This window comes from Centruroides sculpturatus, unplaced genomic scaffold, assembly GCF_000671375.1.
Source record: "Centruroides sculpturatus isolate CEXI.00-Female unplaced genomic scaffold, Cexi_2.0 scaffold263, whole genome shotgun sequence".
NCBI lineage: Eukaryota > Metazoa > Arthropoda > Arachnida > Scorpiones > Buthidae > Centruroides > Centruroides sculpturatus.
In genome coordinates, this window is record NW_019384587.1 from 112,942 (window position 1) to 139,079 (window position 26,138).

The 26,138-nt window shown below is 30.2% G+C and overlaps 1 protein-coding gene across 1 annotated transcript in view; it reads left to right on the top strand.

Moving 5' to 3' along the window:
* Positions 1-26,138, top strand: part of LOC111624646 (tyrosine-protein phosphatase non-receptor type 2-like) — a 59,021-nt gene that overhangs the window by 19,094 nt on the left and 13,789 nt on the right. The window contains exons 3-8 of the mRNA XM_023367552.1: positions 3,231-3,331; positions 3,401-3,499; positions 10,582-10,728; positions 19,432-19,641; positions 19,714-19,896; positions 22,592-23,628. Of these exons, the coding sequence (XP_023223320.1) occupies positions 3,231-3,331; positions 3,401-3,499; positions 10,582-10,728; positions 19,432-19,641; positions 19,714-19,896; positions 22,592-23,628 (1,777 nt within the window). The remainder of the gene's footprint in view (positions 1-3,230; positions 3,332-3,400; positions 3,500-10,581; positions 10,729-19,431; positions 19,642-19,713; positions 19,897-22,591; positions 23,629-26,138) is intronic.

Here is a 26,138-nt window from a genome sequence, read left to right on the forward strand (position 1 = left end):
GCTTTTTATTTTATAAAATTTGTCTTCTTGCATTACCAGAGGGCCTTTTAAACAATAGGTTGTCTTAGCATTGGTCAGTAGTAGTCCAAATTCAATACAAACATTTGTTTCTTGAAAATTTGATCACGATTTAAATACGGTATTTATTTTTAATATTACCGATATGTCATAGAAAAGAAAACGTGTTGTATTATCATTAAAAGACAAAGTATTTGTTTCGATTATCCGAATTTTTCCTTATTTGGACTACCTTCATCCTCAATTAGTCCGGATAATCGAGGTTCTACTCTGTGTGTGTGTGTGTGTGTGTGTGTGTGTCACTCTGTCTGCAACATGATTATTGCTACGTATATTTTGATTAAATTAAATACATTAAATCATTGACAAGAGATAATTTGCATAAAAGTATGTTTTAAAATGAATTTTAATCTCTATCATACTTCTTTGTATGGTTTCCTTGACGGTTAAGTCCAATTAGGCACGTAACTGTCCAATAAAGTGTCTTTAATCCTAAGGAGCACAAATATAAAAAGTTCTCAACTCTGGCAATGATCGGATATTGATGATCGTAGATCGGAATTTCGGTGGGTTCGAAGAATCGACTCAATGTTGTTGGTCTGGCTTTCGTTAAGAGACTCCCCCAAGTGGGGGTAAGAACGGTCTTTTATAGCTTTTTGCAGGGAATTTTCATCACATGATCGAATGGTCTATGAGCTAAAGGTTATAGGTGGTCCAGGGACCTAAACAAGTGATGAATTTTGGATGCTAACTATAAACTTTTCTGCAAGTTGAGCTGCAACTTATGCGAGGACAATAGAATGTTGATGATTATAACAGAAAGGTTTACACATTCCTGGCTAAGATCATTTTTTCTTCTAATTTGTTACATAAACATAAAGAAAAAGATAATTAAAATTTTAGTTAATAAAATTCTGGATCTCACAAAAGATTTGTTAGTTTTTCTATAATACAATAAAATGCAAATTATAAAGTCTTAAAACTAATGTTTATTAATCAAAATAGTTGCAACTGACTTTAATATACAGTAAGACCCTGCTTAACACTGCCTCGATTAATGGTGATTCAATATAATGCAATCTGCTCGAAGCCTAAAATACAAGCTCAAAATTTATGCTGATTCAAATTATTGCAGCATTTCATTGATTTTTATGTAATGCAATTATTCTGAAACACGAACCAATCAGCAAAAAGTGGCAATTCATTGTAGTGCTGTACTTCCCTTAAATCTATGTTTGTTTTGTGCAGTTTTGAAAAAAATATAACATCATGGATGCCATAAGAAATATCAACTTTGCTTGGCAAAAATTAACTGATAAATGCATGAATGGAGTGTGGAAGAAGTTATAGCTGAGGATATCCAAGAATTCTCAAATATAAGAGCCTATCGCTGTATTGTTAGGTTGACCAAATTGTCAACCTAATTGATACAGCAGGACTAGGAGATGTAGACAAGCAGGATATCAAGGAGTTACTGCAGGTTTCTGGTGAGAGCCTTACCAACAATGACCTTCAAGAACTGGCAGAACAAGGAATTCGTGTAGAAGTTGAAAATAGTGATTCTGAAAACAAAGAACCCAAAGAATTTCTCTACAGATTTCCTTAGTAAAAGTTTGGTAATGATAACTGAAATTGTTAATCTCAAATTGTAGCAAATGATCCAGATTTTGAAAGGAATGCCAAAGCAAGACGAGGCATTTTGGATGCAATCTCCTGCTACCGACATTTCCTTAAGGAAAGGGAAAAAGTGAAGAATGAAACTAGATGATTTCATTGCAAAAAAAATCAAGAATTTGAAAAGATACAGGACCTTCATCATAAAAGACAAACTTTACATTTCTGTGTGCATATGTTTGTGTGTTATTTAACATATATTATTATGCAAATTAATATAAAAATAATTTAAAGTAAAATCTGTTTATTTTTGGTTGCATGTTCCCCTTTCCCTATTTACTCTGTGTTAAAATGACCTTGTTTAATGCCGTTTCATTTAATGCTTTGTAAAAATAAAGAATATAATGTAAAAATTATAAATGCAGTAAGACCCTGTTTAACGCAGGAGATACGTTTCTAGACTTGTCATCTAGGATAATTAATAAATGTGTGACAATATATTCTTTATTTTTAACTTTACATAAGAATTGTTTACATGATTTTGAATCTATTAAATATTTAACTTATCCATTAACAATCAAACTGATGATCGAAATAACAAAGTTTCATTAGATGTTACAGTTCAATTGACAATTTATGAAATGTGCAAAATGATATAATATGATGATAAAATAACTCATATATGAAATATAAAAATGTAATTACTGTTGAAAAGGAAGTCAAATAAAGACTTTCTCAATGATAAATTTTGTGTAAGTGTAACCATTTAGTTTAGTATCAATTCGTCTTTCATTTGATTTGTCACTGGAAGTATAAAAGTTTATATTAAAATTTGGAAATAATAATATAAAATAAATAGTCTATTTCTTAGGAATAATTTATCTTTAATTTTTCAAAAATATTTATTTGATCTTTGACTAATATTATGAACTACTAATTATTAACTAAATGTTTCTTTCAATAGTATTTAGCAATTTCTTTCATATGAAATGGATAGTTTAATAGAATTTTTCTATCAAAAGAATAAATATTTTATGTTTTTTTAGTTTATTGATCAAGAAATCCAGATATGGGTGTTTGCTTCTGCTGTTTTTAGCTGATGTCAATTGGCTATAGTCTCTGACTTTGAAAAATATTTTCATATTTCTAACATAAACTATCTCTGCAAGATTTCTCATCTATAGCTATAGCAGAATTAGAGATTAAAATAATCATAATAATAAGTAGGATGATTAGATCATCTGAAAAGTAGATGAATTTTTTTTTGTATAAAAATTTTATAATAAAATAATATACAGTATATTAATTTAGAAAATGGCAATACAAACAGACTAAATACCTTTAACTTATTCTTGACTCTTCTAAATATAAGTCTACAGATCAGTTATCTTTTATTATTAGATAGATAAAATCAAATTCAGGAATGTTTCTTGTCTTTCATGCACATTTAACATCAAACTACAAATAAAGAAAAATATTCTGATATTTATGATTATATTATTAAAAATTGTGTGACAATATATTTTTTCAAATATAATGCATTATATTGAATAAATTATAAAATAATTGTATAATAATAATTTGTGTTAAATTTTCAGATGATCATTCTCGCATTTGTCTTCAACGAGCAGATACTGATTACATCAATGCTAGTTTAGTACCAGTTCCTGCAGCCAAACGTGCCTATGTTTTGACACAGGTGTGATTTGCAATTACATTATGATATTCTTGGTAAATAAAAATCATAAAATATATTATAATTTTAAAGGGTCCACTACCAACAACAACTGGCCATTTTTGGGCAATGGTTTGGGAGCAGAAATGCAAAGGAATTATAATGTTGAATCGAATTGTTGAAAAAAATATTGTAAGTTGTATGTTTTAATTTTATTATTATTATTTAAATTGTTTTTAAGTAATACATACTTATTTTTGAATATTCTCATACAATTTATTAACTACAACAAATGAACTCTTCTGTGAGGTCTTGACCAGTGTCCAAAACCTTGACCAAAATCTGTTTTAAAGAAAAAAGTTATCATATAAAATGCTCTTAGTAGATAAAATATTGTGAGTGAGCAGATTGGTAATTTGACTATTTCTTCAACAATCGCAAAAACGGGAAGATAGAATGTGTAATAAAACCAAATGTCACATAAGTGTAGCTGGTAATATTTACAAATGGGGTAAAAACTCTTGACTCTGAATTACAGGCGGATTTGCAACAAATTCAATAAACATCTTTGATTCAATAAACATCCAATCTCCAAATTCTGTCTTGAATGGTCCTGTCAACAAACTAGGGACTAATTGGAAAAGTAGAGAATGGAAATTACAACCAACCAGAACGTCTGATCAGGGATGCAAAACCTTTAAGAGGCCCAAATTCAAGAACGGCAATTCTTCTCAGAGATTTTCCCACCAAGTCAACTGAAAGGGATTTTTCCCAAGTCAAATGGATTCTCACCAAGTGGATGAAAGTGATTCCACTGGACAAGAGAGTGATCCCTCCAAGACTGAAGAGCTCTCCAGCTAAGATGGGAACTTTTATCCTGGATACAAGAAACAACAAACTGTGTTTTTTTGCATTCATCAGTGGACATTTTGTCTAGAACACCGATCCATTGATAAAGAGCAACAAATTTTGAAGAACTTTATCATCACACAAACATCGTATCCTATCTGAACACTGGTATCATGTTGGATTAGTTTTAAGGACCAAGGGAGATCTCCTACTTACACTGTGTATGTGAGATGTCTTTTGTATTTTAATAAATGGTTGTTAAATATAAATGGAGTTTGTGCCTCTGTGTCTAATATCTAACACCACCATCCACATATCCAGTTTTCACCTTGCCACCTCAAATGATACCACCTCCTTAATTAGGGAAGTATCAATTTGCGACGCTAGGAAATATCAGGTTCTTGATAAGACATCACAGGGATCCTCCACACTTCTGAATTGTAAAAATTTGATATTTTGGAAAATGATCTTTTATAGAAATTGTTTGTAATTTGAATTTCTACACTATTGTATAGGTCAAATTTTTTATATTATAATTTATTTTTACTTGTGGCAGATTGTGTATACAATTACTGGTTAACAAACAAACACATTTAAATAAGTGATATATTATTTTAAAAGTACAACATTGCTAGTCATTGGTTCCGATACTCAAACCACTTTAAAGAGGTACTTGGGCCAACAGTGAACTTGAATTAATGTTAATCATTTTAAAATATTGTAAATGTTAAACAATATACAGTAGCTCCTTCTTATAGCACTTATTTGGATATATTGCATTAGTTTTCCAAATATAAAAGTTTTTTAGTCAATAATGAATAAATATATCAGTTGTTCTGAATTTTCTGATGGTTTAGCTGTTTTATATGTTGATTTAGTGAATGTCTCTTCAATCCGAAAAAATCTTTCCGGTAGGCTACCTCACACCCAATTCAGGTTATAAACTCATTTTATTGTTTTTTACAGATGCATTTCGAGCTAGGTTAATTTACTAGCTCTCCTCACTGCTTAAGAGTTTCCTTGAGTTTCATATGATCTAATTTTCACACTTATACAGTACTTTTAGTCCCGTTTACAATATTTTAACCATCTTATAAACTTACTCAAAGGGCTTGTATCATGTATTGTAAAAAAGGCACTGCTTGCTACCTTATAACATACAAATTATAACATATAGTAACTTTTTACAAATATTTAAATATTGAATCTTATTTCAATATGAATGTGTTAACTATTTAATTTTTTGCTGAAAGAAAAAGTTACTAAAGTAGAATTCAGATATGATATTGTTTAATTTTAAGATATGTTTAGAGAATGTCAATATAAAATATATTTTTGTTTTGAAGGGATTTTCTGAAAATATTGGCTATTGTATGGTTTCTGCTATTGAACCACAACTTCATGATGCATGTTTAGAAGTCAGCAAAAATATGATAACTCCATCATTAGAAAAAGCATGCCAAAATTTATTTCAACAACTTAATGATAATTTCANATAATTTCACAATTTGTGTAAAATCCAAGTCAGATGTATGTAAGCTAATAAATGTTCTCGTTAATCTTATCTCGTCTTTTGATTCGTTCACGGTTACAAGAAATCATCACATAGAGTCTCTGAAGTCTCCGTAGATATAACAAACACAGAAATAAATAACACAAAATAAACTGGAGCTATGTGTCGATTCGGCGCGACACGTCCGAACATGTAAGCTGAACAATAATGTGGGGGGTGTGAGTAATTAAGAGTGCGTGGCGCTCAAACAAAAGACGAATCAACGAGATTTGAAAATCGCGTAACTCTGGGTTCGCGTAAGTCGGGGTATGACTGTATATATACATACAGATTTCTTTCCAATTAAAAGTATATAATCAATTTTGGCAGTATACATTGTACAACCTTTTTAAAAAATTATTAAGAATACAACAAGAATACAATAAAATTTTTATGCGACAATGTACAATCCTTATGATGTAACTAATCTATCTTAGCGCTCTCTATTATGGTATACCATTGTTGGTGTATTTGCATACCAGTTGATACATTAATTAAATTATCATTATTATGTTTTATTATTTCTGTGTGTTCCTTGAATTTACGTTTATAAATATCTTTTTCATAGTGTAGGACTTTAATATTATTTCTATCTATTTGGCAGTTGCTATTTTTTATGTGGTTAAACCAAGGGGAATTATTATGTTTTAGTTTTATGGCAGCTTCATGTTCTTTTATACGTAATTCTAATGTCCTTCCTGTTTCCCCTATGTATTCTTTCGGATTCTGACAGTTACAGTTTATCTTATAAACTGTGCCAGTTTTTTTCAATTTATCAATTTAGATGGCATGATACAACTGATGTATCATGCCATCTAATACATTGCACATTTGTCTCCTGCATGCACAATATAATGAAGGGGTCACTCTAATAATTAAAATAAATGTTTGTCCTTTATATTTTTATTGCAATAAGTCTCCCAAAAAAATTTAAAACATGGCTAAACAGTGATACTCTGTATAATGAATGGAATTATGAACAGTTAAACATCTTAGTATGGCAGAAAAACTTGTACATACAACATAAAATTGAAACAAACATTTCCTAATGTGTGTCAAGCTTTCTAAATTTAGGACAGTTTGTGTTCTCAGTTTAAAGTAAATTTTTAGTTCTATGCCATCCACAACATTTTAGATAGGTGACTGGCATGTCTTTGTTGTTAGCAGAAAAAGTATGGTCTACAGGGGTAGGACATGCTTCCACTCTGCATAAATTTCATTCAGTGTTTGCTAAAATCTATCGCCTTTTAAATAATCTTGCAAACCTCTCCTCTACTAATTCTCCCGAGGCTGTTAACATGTGCTTAGGTTTTCCTTGTTTTTTAAATGAAATGATTATTTTGAGAGAATATATTCTTACAAATATTTTAATGGTTTCCCTTCTAATATTTTCTTTTATGGGTTCCTTCTTTTAACTAGAGATTCTGCCTGTTTATATTCTTCATTTGCTTGCGTTAACATTACACTTAAATTGTTTGTCTACAGTAGCGTTTCTCAACCTGGGGGTTGCGAAACAATAATGAAATCATTTTATGAGAAAAAATCATTTATTATAAACTTACAAACATTTTACTTACAATAAGTACACATGTAAAGAAAATAAATTAATATGATGGTTGTATCTGTTTTTCGTTTAAAATTTTCTCCATACGTGGATCTACATTAGAAACACACAAAAGCAAATTGTTTTCGAGTGATAAAAGGTGATTTACATTTATAAAAAAAAAATAATTTAATAAATAAAAAAAATTTTACATTTATAATTACAGTCAAAATTTAATTAGTAATAGTAAGGCTTACTGTTATTATTCCTTTGTGTGGGAGGTTGCAAAATATTAATTTTATTTATATTTACTATTTGGGGGGTTGTGGAGCTAAGAAGGATGAGAATCGCTGGTCTACAGATATCAAAAGACTGCTATAATCACTGAAGATCTATTCTTTCTTGATTTTTTAAAATTTAAATCCAGTTGTAAAAAAACTGTACGACCATTTCCTGCATTAAAATTTTATTTTAAACATATGTGTTTTTTATTAATTGTATTTTTAGTCTTATACTTAACTTTATGGATTTGTTCTTTGCTTGTTATTGGGGATCAGCCATCATTGTTATTGTGACATCGCTGTAACTTTTTGTATATAAATAAATTTTTTGAAATTGCAAAGATATCTTTGACTTAATCCATAAAATTCAAAATGTTACTGAAATTATTGAATTTTAGCATTGATTTATATAATACAGTAATACTTTGCCCTTCATTGGTAATTGATTCCAGAAGACACAACTTAAGTCAAAAAATGACATAAATTGAATAATCTCCTAAATAGCTATTTAGACTTCCTATAAACCCTTAATAAACATTCCCCTTAAATGTATACATGTAAATTAATGATAAATTAAAGAAATAACAAAATAAAAAAATTAAAATACACTCTCCGTTTTTTTAAATCTTTTCACTAAAACAACCTTCTGGTTTTATAGCTCAATTTCAATATAAGGCAAAATAAATATATATACAGTAGAGCATCAATTATCCGACTCAATTGGGGACTTGGGTTGGTCAGATAACTGAAAAAATCGGATAACCGAAAATAATGAAAAAATACATTATTAGTATAGTATATTAGGATATCCCATGTAATTAGTATATTAGTATATCGCTATTAACCTACTTCGCATTGAATTTTCATTGATGTTAAGCATAACAAAATTTTAAAAAAATAATAATCGTCACTATTGTATCGTTAAAAATTATTTTAAAATTATTTTATTGCTCACAAAACAAACAACCACTCATAATTAGAAAATTAAGTCTCGTTTAAATACTGGCCTCCCTTTCATGGTCGAGCCAGTGTTGCCAGCTAAAACACAAAAATTTAACAAAAATAATATTAAAGTAGCCAAGACATACCCAAATATTGTAGTGCCACATCACTAGCGGACATTTGAAATTTGCCGACTAGAACCGTTGGTTAACCGATGTGATGGTTAATCGGGGGTCGGATAATCGATTCTCTACTGTATAACTATTAAAGCACAGTCAATAAGGTGCCTTTACTGATACATTAAATGTTACACAAGAAATTATTTATTGTGACATCATCACAGAGCTAGGGTGCAATTTTTAATCATATTTTAAATTAAATAAATTAAAAAATTTGATTTTAGTAGTGTCCTGCCCCTGTACACCATACTTTTCCTGCTAACAACAGACACATGCCAGTCATCTATCTATATAACTCTGTTCTGGAGAGAATTTTTGAATTGAAAAAACCTGAATTCCAGTCCAAGCTGGAAGTTCATATATAGTTAGTTGGAGCCTCCTGCCCCTAAGCTTTCCATATTTGGTCTCATTTTTCATCTATTTAACTCCATTCCTGAGATTAAGGAAGGACAGACAGACAGAAGTCAGTGGGAATTTATAGGTTTACAATTTGAAAATTGCAGCCCAATAAAGTAATTGCTTGTACTACCTTTTATTTTATTTTATTAATTTCTTACAAAACAAAAAAGAACAGAAATATTTTATTTATTATTTATGTTGAAATCAACTCGCAACATGTGAAATGTTAATAAAGTTAGCTGGTAATTTCTGTTTGTACTACTTGAAAACCAATGCAAAGTTGAATCTGATGTAAGTCGAGGTATTATTGTAATTTGTAATAACTACTGTTATCATTTTTAAATTGAAATAAAAAAGTACTTAAAAATTTAAATAGTATTTAAAGACTATATTTTAAACAATGTGCAGTACAATAAAGTAACTGTTGAGGTAACAAATTGCTTAGTTTTTAAATAATTTAGAAAAGTTTTTTAAGTAATTAGTAGTTAATGTACAGTTATGAATAATATGAATTTTTTTGAAAGGAATTATTAAAGTTTTTACAGTAGAGCGTCGATTTTCCGAATCAATTGGGGACTGGGGTTGTCTGGATAACTGATATTTCGGATAACTGATTTACGTACGAAAAAATAGTTTAACATATCCGATGTAGAAATTTTTATCCGTTGCGTGTCGCTTCGCATTGAATTTTCGTCAATGTTAAGCCTAACAAAGACTATTGTATCGTTAAAAATTTATTTTTTTATTTTGTACAAACAAAATAAATATATTAAAAAATATAAAAATAATAAAAAATTATACTTCAGGTGTTAATTTAGTATCAAAAACGTAAAATATTTGAGTAGCCCAAGACATAGCCAAAGATTGAAGCGCCACAGCACTGGCGAAAATTTAAATTTGCCGACTGGAATTCTTTCAGATGATTGACGTTTCGGATGATTGACTTTCGGAAAATCGACGCTCTACTGTATATATAAATTTTGAATTAAGTGTTGTAATTACTTTTAAAGAAGGAAATAAAATAATATTTGTAAATAATTAAGAAAATAAGTAGGATACAATATTTGATTTAGAAAATATTACATAATGGATAATTGAGATCACCATTATATATAGTATTAAAATGCAATTATTAATTTTATTTATAAAGAATTTAAGAAAATGTTTTTTGTCATAATATGATTCTTATTTTCCAAATTCACTTATTACTCTGAATTGAAGACATTTCATTCTCATAGTATGAATATAATAATAATTTTGAAAATAGTTTACTGTTAACTTTAAACAGTTTTAACACAATGAAATTTTATAATTTTATTATAATCTGAAGATAAATATTATCTTGATTACTGTAAATATTAACTAAAAATAATTTATTTCAAGTAATTTTCAGGTGTTTTAAAAAATTAACTATGTCAATTTATAGGATCTATTAATCAAAGTTTTTTATTTTATATAAGAATTTATTATATTGAATTTAATTGATATTGCTATTGGAATTAAATACTTTTTAAAACTATTTTTAACAGATTAAATGCCATCAATATTGGCCGTCCTTACAACCAAATGATGAAAATGAATTACATCTCAATAATGTAAACTTAAAAGTTTCCAATTTAGGAGAAGAAATTTTTTCTAATTATATAATTCGAGAACTTCTTTTAACTGATCTTGAGGTATTAATAAAAAAATTTTTATTTTAAAGTATTTAAATATTATTATTAAAAATTTATGATTACAGTCGATCCCCCTATAAGACGGTAGATACGTTCCGTTCTTTATGAATCCGATTTTGTAGGAATCGCAGCCAATCACAGCCCGACACGTGTGAAGTTTATGGACTATAGCTGTTTGAAAGGTTTTCTTCCATAAAATTAATCGATTCTAGACTAATCCGACTCAACATTTCCAAAATACGTATATTTTTTTTGGAAATAATCCGTATAAACTATGCTATAAACAAAAAATTGTAGGATTACTTACCGAGTCTGCACTATTCGACATAGCCATTGCTCAAGCTTGTTTTCGTCGCGGAACAGCTCGGCAAACCACGGCCGCGATTTCTGATGTTATTTTTCTGCGAAAACTTCGCTGAACTNCGGCTGCCCGATGACGTTTTACGTAATTATAGGAGTTTTTTTACCATTGTGTACGGATACCACCACAATTTTTTCGCAGTCTTATAGGAATCGTAATTATAGGAACCAGTCTTATAGGGGGATCTACTGTAATTATATTAAAATTTATGTATGAAATATTAAATACATTTGTTTACTTTTTTTGTTTACTATTTCAATTGTTTAATGCAGTGTTTTTCAACTGGGGTGCCGCAGCGCCATGATTGGGGTGTTGCAAAGTTTAGGGCCTTTAGGCATTTTCTTGGAAATTTACTTAAGTGTAGTTCAAGATAACCCATTGTCAGTTCTATTTTGCTACGAGATATCTAGTAAGCAAAGAAACGATGACTAATTGCATGTTAATAGCGAGGTTGAGGCCAAAGTTTTAAACGCAAAAATGTGTATGTCGGATGTTCAGCTCCACTTCCTGTTAGCCTAGAAGTATGACAATGGTATTTGGAATGTCGAGCATGATACCACTGACTATCCAAATACCATTGTCAAATTTCTGGGCTTATAGGAAAGCAGCACTGAACGTCCGACGTACATGTTTTCATGTTTAAAACTTTGGCATCAACCTCACTAATGTAATGTTCTACGCTATGTGTACGCACTACTTGTCATGAGTTCGCCCAAACCACATTACTTGGCCTTCACATTTTCAGTCCCAGTACTAGGCCAACCAGCAGAGAAGAACGACATGGACACTTGTGTCTTGTATATACTTTAAAAAGCATTGCATTGTACTTTGAAAAGCGTGTGGTTTCAATCACAAAGTAGGTGCATATTACATACAGTAAATATTTTCATAGTATTCAAAAGCAGTGATGACAAATAAACAAATTTTTATCATTTTTTTAATTAAATTTTTAAAATTGATATGAAAAAGATAAGAAAACAGTAATGAAATATTTATTTTATATATCCATCATAATAGTATAAAAAACTTAAAAATTGTTTGTCAATAAAATGTTAATATAAAATGATGATATATTTGATAATAAAACTAGTTTTAAAAAACAATAGCGAGATTATTATTTTACATCTAGGTATTTCGACAAAATTCAATGGACTTAAATTTTGATTTTTGAACATGTAGAAACGTTTTTTTTTTTGCATTAAAATGCTACTTCAAACTGTCAATTTTAAAAATTTTTCTTTCCAGGGAGGGGACACCCTTCTTGGACCCCACCCCAGCATTCTGCGTAATATTTGTTTTTGCAAAAAATTCTTCTGGCCCATTAGTCCCCCCCCTATTCAGATTCTAGATCTGCCGCTGGTAAAGGGTGTCACGATTTTTTATTTTTCAATCGGGTGCCACTCAATAAAAAAAGGTTGAAAAACACTGGTTTAATGAGTTACTATTTCATGAATTAGTTAGTAAAGTGGGTAAAAAACTTCTTAAAGGTGTAATCATTTTGAAAGAGATGTGTAGGATTTTCCATAAAAAAAAAAGAGGAATGAAGTCATAAAGGAACATAGCTTTCAACCTTTTAAAACTACAAATGCTACAGAAAAGTTCCTTAGAGTATCTGTAAAATTTAATGTGAAGATTAAAGTTCATATAGAAAACAGCTTATTAAATCCAACTCTAATGATATAATCATCTCCCTGTTACAGTAATAAATAATTTCATTAATTATTTGGTTTAAGTATTTCATAAATAATTCAACCCAAGTTGGTATTGTCTATATTGACATTGAATACATATGCTAAGTAATAAATTTATTTGTTACTGCAGTAAGTTGATTAATGTAAGGATTTGATCTAATTAAGTTTGCTTTATTGAGATTTGATCTATATTTATACTTTTTGAAAGGAAGCTTCTTTGCCAGTACAAGTAAAACTCTCAACCTATCCCGTGTTGAAATTTTTGTCTGATACATTGCTTTATGTTGAACTTTTTTCAATTTTAAGCCTAACGAAAATTACACATTTTAGAAAAAAAATATTTGTGGATATTATATCATTCAAAAACATTTTTTGTTTGGCCTAAACAAAATAGACATATTAAAAAATGTAAAAACAAATAAAACCATATTTCGGAAGTTAGTTTTAATATGATAATTATGAAAAGTAGCAACTTCTAGTGTTAAAAATTGTTCCAATGCAGGAACGAGATATCTTGGGTCCAACAGTCTGGTTCTTTATTTTTTAGCCTGAGATATGGCTGGGAATAACACAGAATAGGTTAAAGACAGAAGCATATGATAGAAGAGACATAATCACAACTTTGGAGAACAAATTTTTTGTCACATTTAGGACTGTTGTCCATTTGACCTTCTTATTTGTATAAAAGATTTGACAATTCATTTGGAGTTTGGCTTATTTCTTACCTGCTTCTACCATAGTGATAGGTAAGAAATAATTCATCTTAATAAATTAGCAAAAATATTTGTACAGTAGCGCATCAATTATCTGAAACAATTGATACAAAACCCAGGATTGGGGTTGTTTGGATAATCGATTTTTCGGATAACTGATTATGTACGAAAAATATATTAACCTATCACATGTTGAAATTCGTTCAAATCCTGGCATGTCCTTATGTACCTTCTCATGGTTGCGCCAGTGCTGCCAGCTAAAACACACATACCAACAAAAATAATATTGGAGTAGCCCAAGACATAGCCAAATATTGCAGCGCCACAGCACTAGCAGAAATTTAAATTTGCCGACTGGAAAGCTTTCCGTTAATTGACGTTTCGGTTGATCGATATTCGGATAATTGATGCTTTACTGTATTTTGCTTCTATGATGATTTAAAGAAATAGTTTAATTAAATATCATAATTGATACTAATGAGTTCATAATTTGCTTCCAATACATTACTGTACATGTTTTAAACCTAATGACACGCTAATAAATGAACTACAGTTAATATAATCGACAAGAGCCGATTACTGAATAATGAAATAAAATATGTTGAAAACTACTAAAATTTAATAAATACACTGGGTGATTGGTTAACGAACTCTTTCCGAAAGATTTTTATGTTCGGACAACGAACACCTCACTGCAGAAACACGTGAAGAAGCGGCGTAAAATAATGAATACCGATTGGTTTTCCTTTGTCTTCAGGTAACAATTCTAAACTTTTCGGAACGCGGGAGATGTCGATATCGACACTCAACCCGGTATATACTGATTGGATAGTATTCCTCCGAACTTTGGAACTCTTCCTTGTAATTCCGGTCTTTATTTTTCTGACAGAAACAATTCTTTTATAGTATTGGCAAGACTGTTGGGCAGGCACTTGTTAAGTTTTGCGTCTGTTTTTAGTTTCGAAAGGTGAGAGTATAATAGCAAAGGTAGAGAGTGGGCAGAAGATGTCTAGTGTTGCTAGGCAGTGTGGCTTGAGCAGGTCTACAGTAGGCACAATCTTAGCTAAGAAAGATATAATCAAGAAGACTCAAGCAGCTAAAGGAGTAACAAAAATCACATCTGAGAAATAAAGAACATTGAAGAACTCATAATGGAAACTGATCTGACGACAGAAGAATGTCAAGAACTCTTGAATGAAGAACACCAAGAAACTTGGCGAAATATGTTTTCTTCTGAAAAAGAGGATTAATGCCGATATCTGCTATTAAACATCTTTTGAAGAAGTAGGAGGATGAGAACAATGGTCTTAGAATGGCATCCAAATACCTTAAAGGAAAAGTACATACTTTATGAAGGCATAGAGCCTTTACTACATGAAAATGAAAATTGATGAATACACAGTGTACAGTAACTTACCTGATAAGACAGGCCTCAGAAAAATACTTTGAGGCATAAAGCTGTCTATAATGAAAATTAACTAGGGGTTTTTTTGCCCTGCCAAGGTGTGGCTGAGTTATCTGGACTGCCGGGTTATCAAGTGCCGAGTTTTTGGGACTCTACTGTATTACATATAAATAAACATAGTAAGAAAGTATATATTTTTTATTTTTTGGGGTCTCCAGAACGAATTAATGAAATTCCCGTAAAAACCTGTGGTAAGTATACTATGATACGCTTCTTGTCTAGTCTTCTCAATGGTTAGTGAACGCTAAGATTGGCTTTACTTTACTTCTAGACTTATTACACCACCACAGGACATCAAATTAGATTTAGAAAAACACTATTTTATTTTCAGAATGCATTTCGGACATAGAGTCCCTCATCAGCTATTTGCTACAAAAATTAATAGGAGGTTAACAATTTTATAAAAAGGCCGTGATTGACATAAATGAACAAAAATGTGGACTTACATTTGACATGTGGGTTCGACGCGTTGAACATTAATTAAAAGATTAAGCATACGATATACAAGATTTCTCGTTAAAAACGGTAATGTTGGTGCAATAACGTAATAATAAACAGAGGTACTGGTAAAACAGTAAAGTTATAAAAATATACATTGTTAACAAAATGATAAGTAAATTCACAGTAACACGAACAGAGTAAGAAGACGATTCGAAGTACATTCCAGGGTGACTGTCACCCTCACCCCTATCCGTTTTCACACCTCTCCCCTCCCCCCACGCCTCCTCTGGTCAAATATGCGTACCACGATTCATGTAATTTTTGGCCAGAGTTGTTATTCATGATTTTCTCTTTGTTTTTAATTATTTCTAAGTGTTCGTACCATCTTCTTTTATAAGTATTTTATAAGTATTGGTTCCTTTCTAATTATTTTGACAGTATCCTTTACAATCTGACAGCCTTCATTATTACAGTGGGCGGCTACAGCCGAACTATCATTATTGTGTGCTATGGCAGAGATATGTTCATTGAAACGGACCTTTAATTCCCTACTAGTTTCACCAATGTAAGATTTGGGTGTAGTACAGTCGCACTCAAATTCGTAAACAACGTTTTTTTGGTCCCATATGTTAGCTTTCCTGTTAGGTACGTTTATTTCCTTATGTAAGCTGTTGCGATGTTCGGGTACCAGAATAATATTATACTTAACTAATTTACTTTTGATTCTTTCAAAAATATTCGTAACGTAAGGAATTTTAAGAAATTTATAAGCAGTGTTGTCAATTGGTTGTTTGTGTGCATTAACATATTTTTTATCAAGCCAGTTACTAATCATGCGCTTGCTATAACCGTTTAATAAGTATGTTTTTATGATGTCTTCGATTTCATTGGATATATCGGTATCATATGTGGTACGTTGCATAATTTTATCCAAGTACATGTAGAAAGTATTCTTTTTTATATAAGTTGGTACTTCAGATGTAAAGTGTATGACGCTGTCAATAGTACAAGGTTTTTTATATTTTTTAAAGGTTGTTTTGTCTTTGTGTCTCGTGACGAGAATGTCTAAGAATGGTAACTGACAGTTGCATTCAGGTTCTAAGTCAAATTTAATGTCATTTTCTATTTTATTTACGTGTTCCAGGATTTTGTCCGCCTGTATGATGATGTCATCATATATGAGAAAACAGTCGTCGACGTAACGGTACAGTTCAATTATACCCTTGATGCTGACAACGTCATGATCAATACTGCACATACTTAATTCAGCAAGGATTGGTCCTATTATTGAGCCCATGGGGATACCATCGCATTGTCTAAAGAATCTTTTTTGGCTGACAAAATAATTATTTTCCAACACGAGTTACCATATCTATGATCCATTGCTGACAGTTTTGGATTTTTAATGTAGCTAATATTCTGTTGCGTTTAATGGACGGATACATGCTGCGTACGTCCAAGGAGGCAATCCTGTGGGTGGGCTCGAACTTTAAAGTTTTGAGTTTTTGTATAAAGTAGTCACCCTGGAATGTACTTCGAATCGTCTTGTTACCCTGTTCGTGTTACTGTGAATTTACTTATCATTTTGTTAACAATGTATATTTTTATAACTTTACTGTTTTACCGGTACCTCTGTTTATTATTACGTTATTGCACCAACATTACCGTTTTTAACGAGAAATCTTGCATATCATATGCTTAATCTTTTAATTAATGTTCAACGCGTCGAATCCACATGTCAAATGTAAGTCCACATTTTTGTTCATTTATGTCAATCACGGCCTTTTTATAAAATTGTTAACCTCCTATTAATTTTTGTAGCAAATAGCTGATGAGGGACTCTATGTCCGAAATGCATTCTGAAAATAAAATAGTGTTTTTCCAAATCTAATTTGATGTCCTGTGGTGGTGTAATAAGTCTAGAAGTAAAGCCAATCTTAGCGCTCACTAACCTATGGTAAATCGATAATCGGTTAACAAACAATTTGGATAGCAAAGAAAGTCTTGGAACAGATTATGTTCGTTAACTGATCACCCACTGCAATCTCAAATATGTACTGTACATTAAATCTAACATTAACATAGATTAACATAGATAGTAAATTAACATTAACATAGATTCAAACAGCTTTGCATTCCTTCATGTACCAACCAAGATTATATACCATTTTTAAAATCATAACAAAATAGAGATGCAAGGATTTACTGTGTCCCCATCTATGATAATAGGTTATACATACACTAGTGTTGTTAATAATTTACAGTAGTAGTTATTATTATAAAACTATGAGGGATGGCTTCTTCAAATTATTTAAATCACTAAATTAGTGCAGTTGAGATGACAAATAATGATCTCTCTGTTTCTCTTTTTGCCACTAACCACTGAGACCCAGGTAAACAAAAAAATTTTTACATTTAGAAAGATATTTTATTTTTCATTGATTTGACTTTTTTTAAAAAGTTCATTTTGGCCGAATTACTTATTTGACCCTCTTCAGTTTAAACTTAAAAGATGACATTTAAGATAATTATATCAATATAACATCTCTTTTATGCACCTCAGTTTCTCCACTCTGATCTCTGCCCATTATAAACATTTAAAACATAGTATACATATGTATATGTATACTATGTATCACCAGCCAATCACTTTTAGCATGATTAAAAGAACATAAAGATAACAGAACACAACACACTAGTCACAGCATCAGCTTTTTTTGCTACTGAGCCCAGGCTGACAGTGAACCTTAAGGAAGCTAGACTAATCAGGAAAGCTCATGATGAAAACAACATTAAAACCATGGAAATCCTGCAGATTTATAAAGCATCCAAAGACTGAAATTGTGTCAACCCATAGTATTGTAAGACATTATCAGCTGCATGGCAAATATTTTACGATGATAAATGGGGGGAATAAAGCTAAAATCCAATAGCTACATAATTTATAAACATTACTAAGAAATTGGTCTCAATCAATATTGTTCATTCGTTTTAATTTTGGAACATACGTCATTGAACTAATAGGCAATTACATAATTTAAAAGCATTCCAATACATTTTAGAACATTGGGGCATTCCATTTTCTGAAAAATAAGAAGTTCCAGTTAAACCTGAAACAGAATATTGAATGTAGTCGAAAACATATGTAAATCATCTACTTCACTGCTGGAAAGTACATAGGTTTTCTTGATTGAACATGGATATAAGTTCCAGCTTTTGGATACTGCAATTCTAAAAGAATGTGACTAGAATGAATGTTATGAGAGATTCTATTATTAGCTACATTTTGACTGAAAATTTTTCAGCACATAAAAAGTAGATTCATTGTTTTACTTGATATTCTGTTCAGTTTAAAAGGAAATTTTCAAAAATATTCTTTATGTTTCCATCTAAATATATGCTGTATTTTATTAATGTGTGATCCTGTCCTAATTCACTTTTGATTCAAAATGGCAGGAAGATTGCTCTGCTTTCTTGGTGTGTTGTGATTCATTTTAAAAAGAACATGCTACTGAAAATGTACAAAAAATACAGAACAAATGAGTTCTTAATAGTAAAATTTTTAAAAATATAAAATTAAGAGTTTTAATTTTATCTTAATTTTTAGTTCAAATATAAATATATCAATAAACAAATATTTAATCTATAATGAAGTAACATAAATATGGGGATCTTGACAAAGAATATATGTCAATATTGCTCTTTTTAAATATATTTTATATAACTACAAATTTCATTTTCTGTAGTGGATTTATTTTACTCTTGTTGAAGTGCAGTTTTTTGCCAATAGTATCAACAGCTTTCTGTATAGTAAGAGAAAATTAGCATTATTATGAATACATTGCTTAATGCATTTTTAATATGTACTGTTCATGTTTTTTTTGTTAAATGATTATTTTGAGCACTTTTTTCCCCCTTCATAAACTATTAGTATTTTTGTTCTATATTATATGAATAAATTTTTTTTTCAAAAATACTGAAGTTTATATTATTTACTATGAATGATGATATATATAATGAATTTGTTTACAGACAGGAGAGTCTCGCATTTTATATCATTTTCACTATATGACCTGGCCTGATTTTGGAGTACCAGAATCACCAGAAGCTTTTTTACAGTTTTTACATGTAATTAGAGAAAAAGGAATACTTGATGTTGAAAATATACCTCCTGTAGTTCATTGTAGTGCAGGAATTGGTCGTTCTGGAACATTTTGTCTTGTAGATTCTTGTCTTGTGATGGTAAGTTTTCAAAACTTGAATAATAATAATATAATATATTTATGAAAATTGAAATAATCTTATTATATACAGATTGAAGAAATGGGAAGAATGGATTTTGTTGGTGTAAAAGATTTGCTTCTCGAAATGCGCAAATATAGAATGGGCTTGATTCAGACTCCAGATCAATTGAGATTCTCCTACCTAGCTATAATAGAAGGATCAAAGAATATCTTAATAGAAAATAAACCTCCTCCATTACCTCAAAAGCAGAAGGTTAGTAAAGATATGCTATTATTTTATTGCAATTTTTCAGTATGATTAAAAAGTAGCATTCATCTATAATACAAATAAGGCAAATGTGACTTGATAGGTTAAATGAAAGATTTACAAGTACAGCTTGAAAACAGAAATAGAGCTAAAATTTACTAGTTTTGAAGTTTTGTAAACTTGTATTTATCATTAAATTTTTGTTAAAATACCAAATTTTACTGAATTTATAAAGCATAGAGAAATTGGTGTTTTGGATTAAATGATTAGAAAAATATTTAATTCTACTAATAATTTATTCTAAGACAAAGATTTTACATTAAAAAATTGAAAAATTGAATTTTACTTTTGGTGATGTAGTGGCAATTTTTAGAAATATCATCATATATGTTTCTTTGTGCTATGTTTTCATGTTTTTAAACCAATCACATATAACCAATACCAAACAATAAAACATTCTTACATCTTTGAAAGATTAATGAAATGGAAGGTCTAAATGGTAAGGAGCATGTAATATACTAAATTCCAATAAATATGAGGAAAGTTACCCAAAATTAGTGAATTGCAGTATTCTCATATTCATAATTTTTGACAAAAAAAATTATTAATGATTACAAGAATGTAATTAATAAATAGGTACAGTAATACCCCAAACTTACGCAATAGGTGGGACCGAGCGATAATCGCATAAGTCGAATTTGCGTAAGTCGGGGTATAATTTCGCAATTTTCATAAAATCCAATTCAGATGTATGTAAGCTAATAAATGTTCTTGTTAATCTTATCTCGTCTTTTGATTCGTTCATGGTTACGAGAAATCACCACATAGAGTCTCTCGAGTCTCCATAGATATAACAAACACAGAAATAAATAACACAAAATAAATTGTAGCTATTTCTCGATTCCGCGTGACACGTCCGAACATGTAAGCTGAACAATAGTCTGGGGGGAGTGAGTAATTGAGAGTTGCGTGGTGCTCAAACAAAAGACGAATCGACAAGATTTGAAAATCACATAACTCCGGGTTCGCGTAAGTCGAGGTATTACTGTATTACCTAATTACCTAAATTTAAACATGTAAACAGTTTACTAATATTGATTTCATTTGAGATATGAAAGGGAGGAGACATGATAGATAGAATATATATTAATGTTGCTTTTGAAATTTAATTATCCTACAAGTTATGGAAAATTTAAAAGCTGAAATTGTTTTACAGTGAGTTTGCTTAGCTTTTATAAAATCATATTTCAAAATTGATTGAGATTCGTTTATCATTATCATAATTATTTATTCATTTTCATTTTCTGAAGACTAATAATAATAACTCATTGACATTATAAACCTTCACTACAAACAAATACAGTCACTGCGAGAGTTTTTCTACAAGAAACAAGATACATCACAGTTACATAAAGCAGTAACTCTAGCAGACTCAAACAGCACACCATTAAACTTACACTCACAACAAACAGACATGACACAACACATAAAAAGCAAATATAATACACCAAGAGCTTGCAAAGAAGCACAACTTGGTACACATTCACGAACCATACTACAAGTATATTCCACAGACAGTATTGGAAAACTACACACACAAAATGTACTACGACAGAGCCATAATCACAGATAACAATTTACCACAATAGACCAGACATCACACTCATTGACAAACACAATAAAATCACATACATTATAGACGTAGCCATTCCAAACACTCACAATGTACAAAACACATGCACTGAAAAAATTAGCAAGTACACAGAACTCGCCCAGGAAATAAGGCATCTGTGGAGGATGGATAGGGTGCTTATTGTACCTGTCGTTCTCTCCTGTACAGGTGTAATACCACACATACTACACAAAAGCCTGGGAACATTAGAATTGAATAGAAATACATACATCACACTACAGAAGGCCACTATATTGAATACATGCCATATTGTTAGGAAATTCCTGAATACAGACACTGACACACTTATTTAATTTTAGTTTTGTTTTGGTTGCTTTGCCTTGACGCAGGTCCGGCATAGTACACAGCCACTGGTATGTACCGAGTATAACCCACTAAACCCAACATAATAATAATAATTAATATTATTATTATGTGTTGGGTTTAGTGGGTTATACTCGGTACACACTGGTGGCTGTGTACTATGCCGGCCCAAAGTCAGGGCATAGCAACCAAAACAAAACTAAAATTAAATAAGTGTGTCAGTGTCACTGTCTGTATTCAGGAATTTCCTAACAATGTGACATGTATTCAATATAGTGGCCTTCTGTACTGTGATGTATGTATTTCTACTCAATTGTAATGTTCCCAGGCTTTTGTGTAGNTTAAATTTGGAATAAGATTTTATTAGCATAAGCTATTGGTATTCTATTTTTAAGTTCACTTATAATTAAAATAGTTTTGAATGAAGAATTTATTCTATTGGTAATATATAATTATACTTCAGCAGCTTCAAAATCTACAGAGAAAACAATAAGTTTATTTATTTTCTTTTTTTAACATTTTAAAGTTAGATTATTATATCTCATATGATGAATTTTACAAGTGTTAACTGTTTTAATTTTTAATATATTAATTGTGATTAATTCCTTAACATGTTTTCTTCATAAATGCATTGCAGTTTTATAGTTTTACTATGTTAAAAAATATTTCTTGGCCCTATATTGATGATAAATTTTTTATGTTTAGTTAGGAGAAATTTTAGAAAATAAACTCTGCTTAGACTATGCATCCGATGAAGCAGAATCTGAAGAGACTTCAGAAGAATCTGTTTCAAGTTTTATTGATAAATCAGAAGAAGAATTAGTGGTGATGAATGAAGCAGCCCAAGCACAAGAAACACAAATAGATATTGATATACTTAAAGATAATTCAGAAGCATCAATTGAATTAATGCAGAAAAATGATGAGGTACTTACAGAAAATGAAAATAGTTTAGTTGAAGCAGCAGAAGTTGAGGAAAATACTTCAGAAAGTATTGAAAATTTTAATGATACATCAAGTATTGTTGATGGTTCTAAAACTGATGAAATAAATAATGAAATATGTCAAGAAAGAGCTTCACAGTTGATAGTTAATGAAATGCATAAAACAAATGAAATAGAAGTCAAATCAGTTTTAGAAGATGAAACACAATCAACAACTTACTCTGTTTCTTATGATACAGAACAACAGCTACCAGAAGATACTCAGCAATCATTGGATGAAATTTTACAAGTAAATACAGAGATGGAAGAGAAGGTTTTTTCTGAAGAAAATGAAGTATCGTCATCTTCAGAAACTGTATTGAATGATACTGAAAATGTTTTATCTGATGAACTTATTAGAAATAATAATAATAATAATGAATCATCTCAGGATAGTAAAATCTCTTCTTATGAAAATCAGCCAAATGATATGGATTCATTAGAAAAAGATAGTTCATTAACAACAAATTCTGCAGCTACAGATGAGAATGAAGAAATTGAATTGAATATATGTGATCGTTATTTGGAGTTCTACCAAAATGGAGACATTTATTCAATTAAAACAAATAAAGATAAAAACACATTACTAAAAAACGAAACCTCAAAATATTTAAATGAATTGTCATTTGGCAATTTTTCATCTCAGTGTTCAAACAACTTTAAAGGTAATGATATTAAAATAACTACCAGAAGTGGCCAACGGTCATCATCGTGTCCACGTCAGCTTCCAAGTATAGTTTCAAAGTTATCAGATAAAATGTAAGTAATTGCTGATACTTTATCTAAATTATACATATAATAAAAGAAACATGCATTATTTACAAGCATTTAGATATTTAAATACAAAAATAATCCCTCGTCAAACCCTTTAACCGGTATTAAATAAGAGTAAAATTACATGCAAATGTTTTCGGATTATTCAAATAATTTTACTCTTATTTAATACCGGTTAAAGGGTTTGATGAGGGATTATTTTTTTTTTTTTCAGTATTTGAAGATTTTTATTTAGATATTTACTCATTGTTTAGGTTTAATCTTCTTAGATTGGTATTAATAATAATGAACTATTAATTTCAGACTATTTAAAATTAATTATATTTATTACAGTAGAATCTGTTTATTGTAATCTTCTTGGGACTCTGCTATACTGATAACAGTAACTGAATACAGTGGTACCTCAGGATACAAACACCCCAGCATATGAAATTTTCAGGATACAACATGAAATTCGAACATATTTTTGCTCCACAATACAAACAAAAACTCACCATACGACGTTACATTAGTTCACAGAGCCATTTTTTATTCACTTTTGTTCATTGGTCTCAGTCACGTGTTTGCTTCGTTGTGAAGGGATCTCGCTCAATAAAGGAAATCTTGAGGTATTATCAGAAAGTGACAGATTTTATTGAAAAGAAACATCCCGAAAAGGTTCATACAGGCCGTGTTGCTGCTTGGAGTAAAGACATTTGCTTGGAGTAAAGTCATTTTAGAAACATTTTAAAAAGTAGGCAAAAGAAACCTCTTTGGATAGATATTTTACCAAGTGACCTCTATCCAGTGAAAGTGCTGGTGGAAGTGAAAGAAACAAAGCAAAAAGCAGTGAATAAAAAATTTAAAAAAATATATAAAACAGAAAAGTTAAAAATTAGTGTTAAGTTATTTTTAAGTTATTGTTACATTATGTTATGTAAGTTAAGTTTTGTATCATTTCTCTTCTCCCTCTCCTCTGCCACCAGTTTACACCTCCACCATCATCTATCCTCAAAGGTAAAGTTCAAATAAAACTACATTTTTTTTTATCAATTATAATTCTGTTATGGTTATTTATATATTTACAACTACAAAACACATTTTTCAGTGTTTTCCTTACTAAAGTTTTTTTTTCCAATGTACTGCTTAGCTTTAATTTGAGTGTGCTTTTTGTGTTGGAACAAATTATTTGGTTTTACATGTAATTGTATGGGAAAAAATGATTCATCTTGCAACATTTTCATGATATGACCTTAGTTTCAGAATGGATTAATTTCATATCCTGAGGTACCACTGTAACTTTAAGTGGAGTAAGTGAATAGGACTTACAAGTATTGGAAATTCTGATTTTTATTGATTCTGACATTAGAAACATACGTTAAAACAGCTAAAAATTGTATAGCTTGAAGGTTACTATTAATAATAATAATTATAATAAATAAAACTATCCAGTATTGTTACCTGCTGTTTTTTGCAAGAAGAAGTTTAATAGCAGTTAGCATAAGTTGAAGTGAGAAATGCATGCAATGTTAAATTGTTATATTTGCAAACATTTTATGATGAAAATGATAAATATTTAATGTTTGAAACACTAGCCTGGTAATGACATTTTTAAATTGGGAATAGTGATAACTATAATTGAGCTCTGATTACAGTCACGTGAAGTTTTAAAAATACGTTTCAATTCATGAGAATTAGCATGTCTCAAAATAGTACTTACAGATTTAACATTAAATGATTGATTATAATAGACAGATTCTATTGCATACAAACATGTCTAAAATGACTTCATTGATCATTTTTTCACATTGCAAAATATATTTTTTACAAAAACATGATTGAAAATTGCATTTAGCTAGCACTTAAAATTTATTACTTGAATATGTACAGTACAGTAATTCTGGTTTAGTAAATGTATAGTTCTGGTGTGGACATGCAATACTTTACCAGGTTGTTCAATAAGTTTTGTCGTTCGATAAGAGGTGGCGCTATTAGGAGCGTCACTTTATTACTCTATAAATAGTACTACTATTTCATAAACACATGTCAAGTTTTAAGTAGATCCATCAACTCATTATATATTTGCAGCTGTTCAAAGTTGACTGTCATTGTATTTTTTTACGATGGAAAAAATTGAATATCGTGCAGTGATAAAATTCTTATTTTTGGAAGGTGTAGCACCAAAACAAATTCATGAACGATTGTTAAAAGTGTATAAGGACTCTTCACCTTCAATCAGAACAGTAGAAAGATGGGTTGCTGAATTTAAACGTGGTCGTACGAGTCTTGGAGACGATCCACGTGAAGGGCGTCCAAAAAGTGCATCAACACCAGAAATCGTAGCAAAAATACAGCATATGGTTTTGGAAGATCGTCAATTAACCGAGAGAGATTTAGTAGAAGCCCTAGGGATTTCGTTAGGCAGTGTGAGCAATATTTTGGCTGAAGTTTTGGGTTACAGAAAGCTGTGTGCACAATGGGTGCCGCATTCGTTAACTGTGGAACAAAAACACATT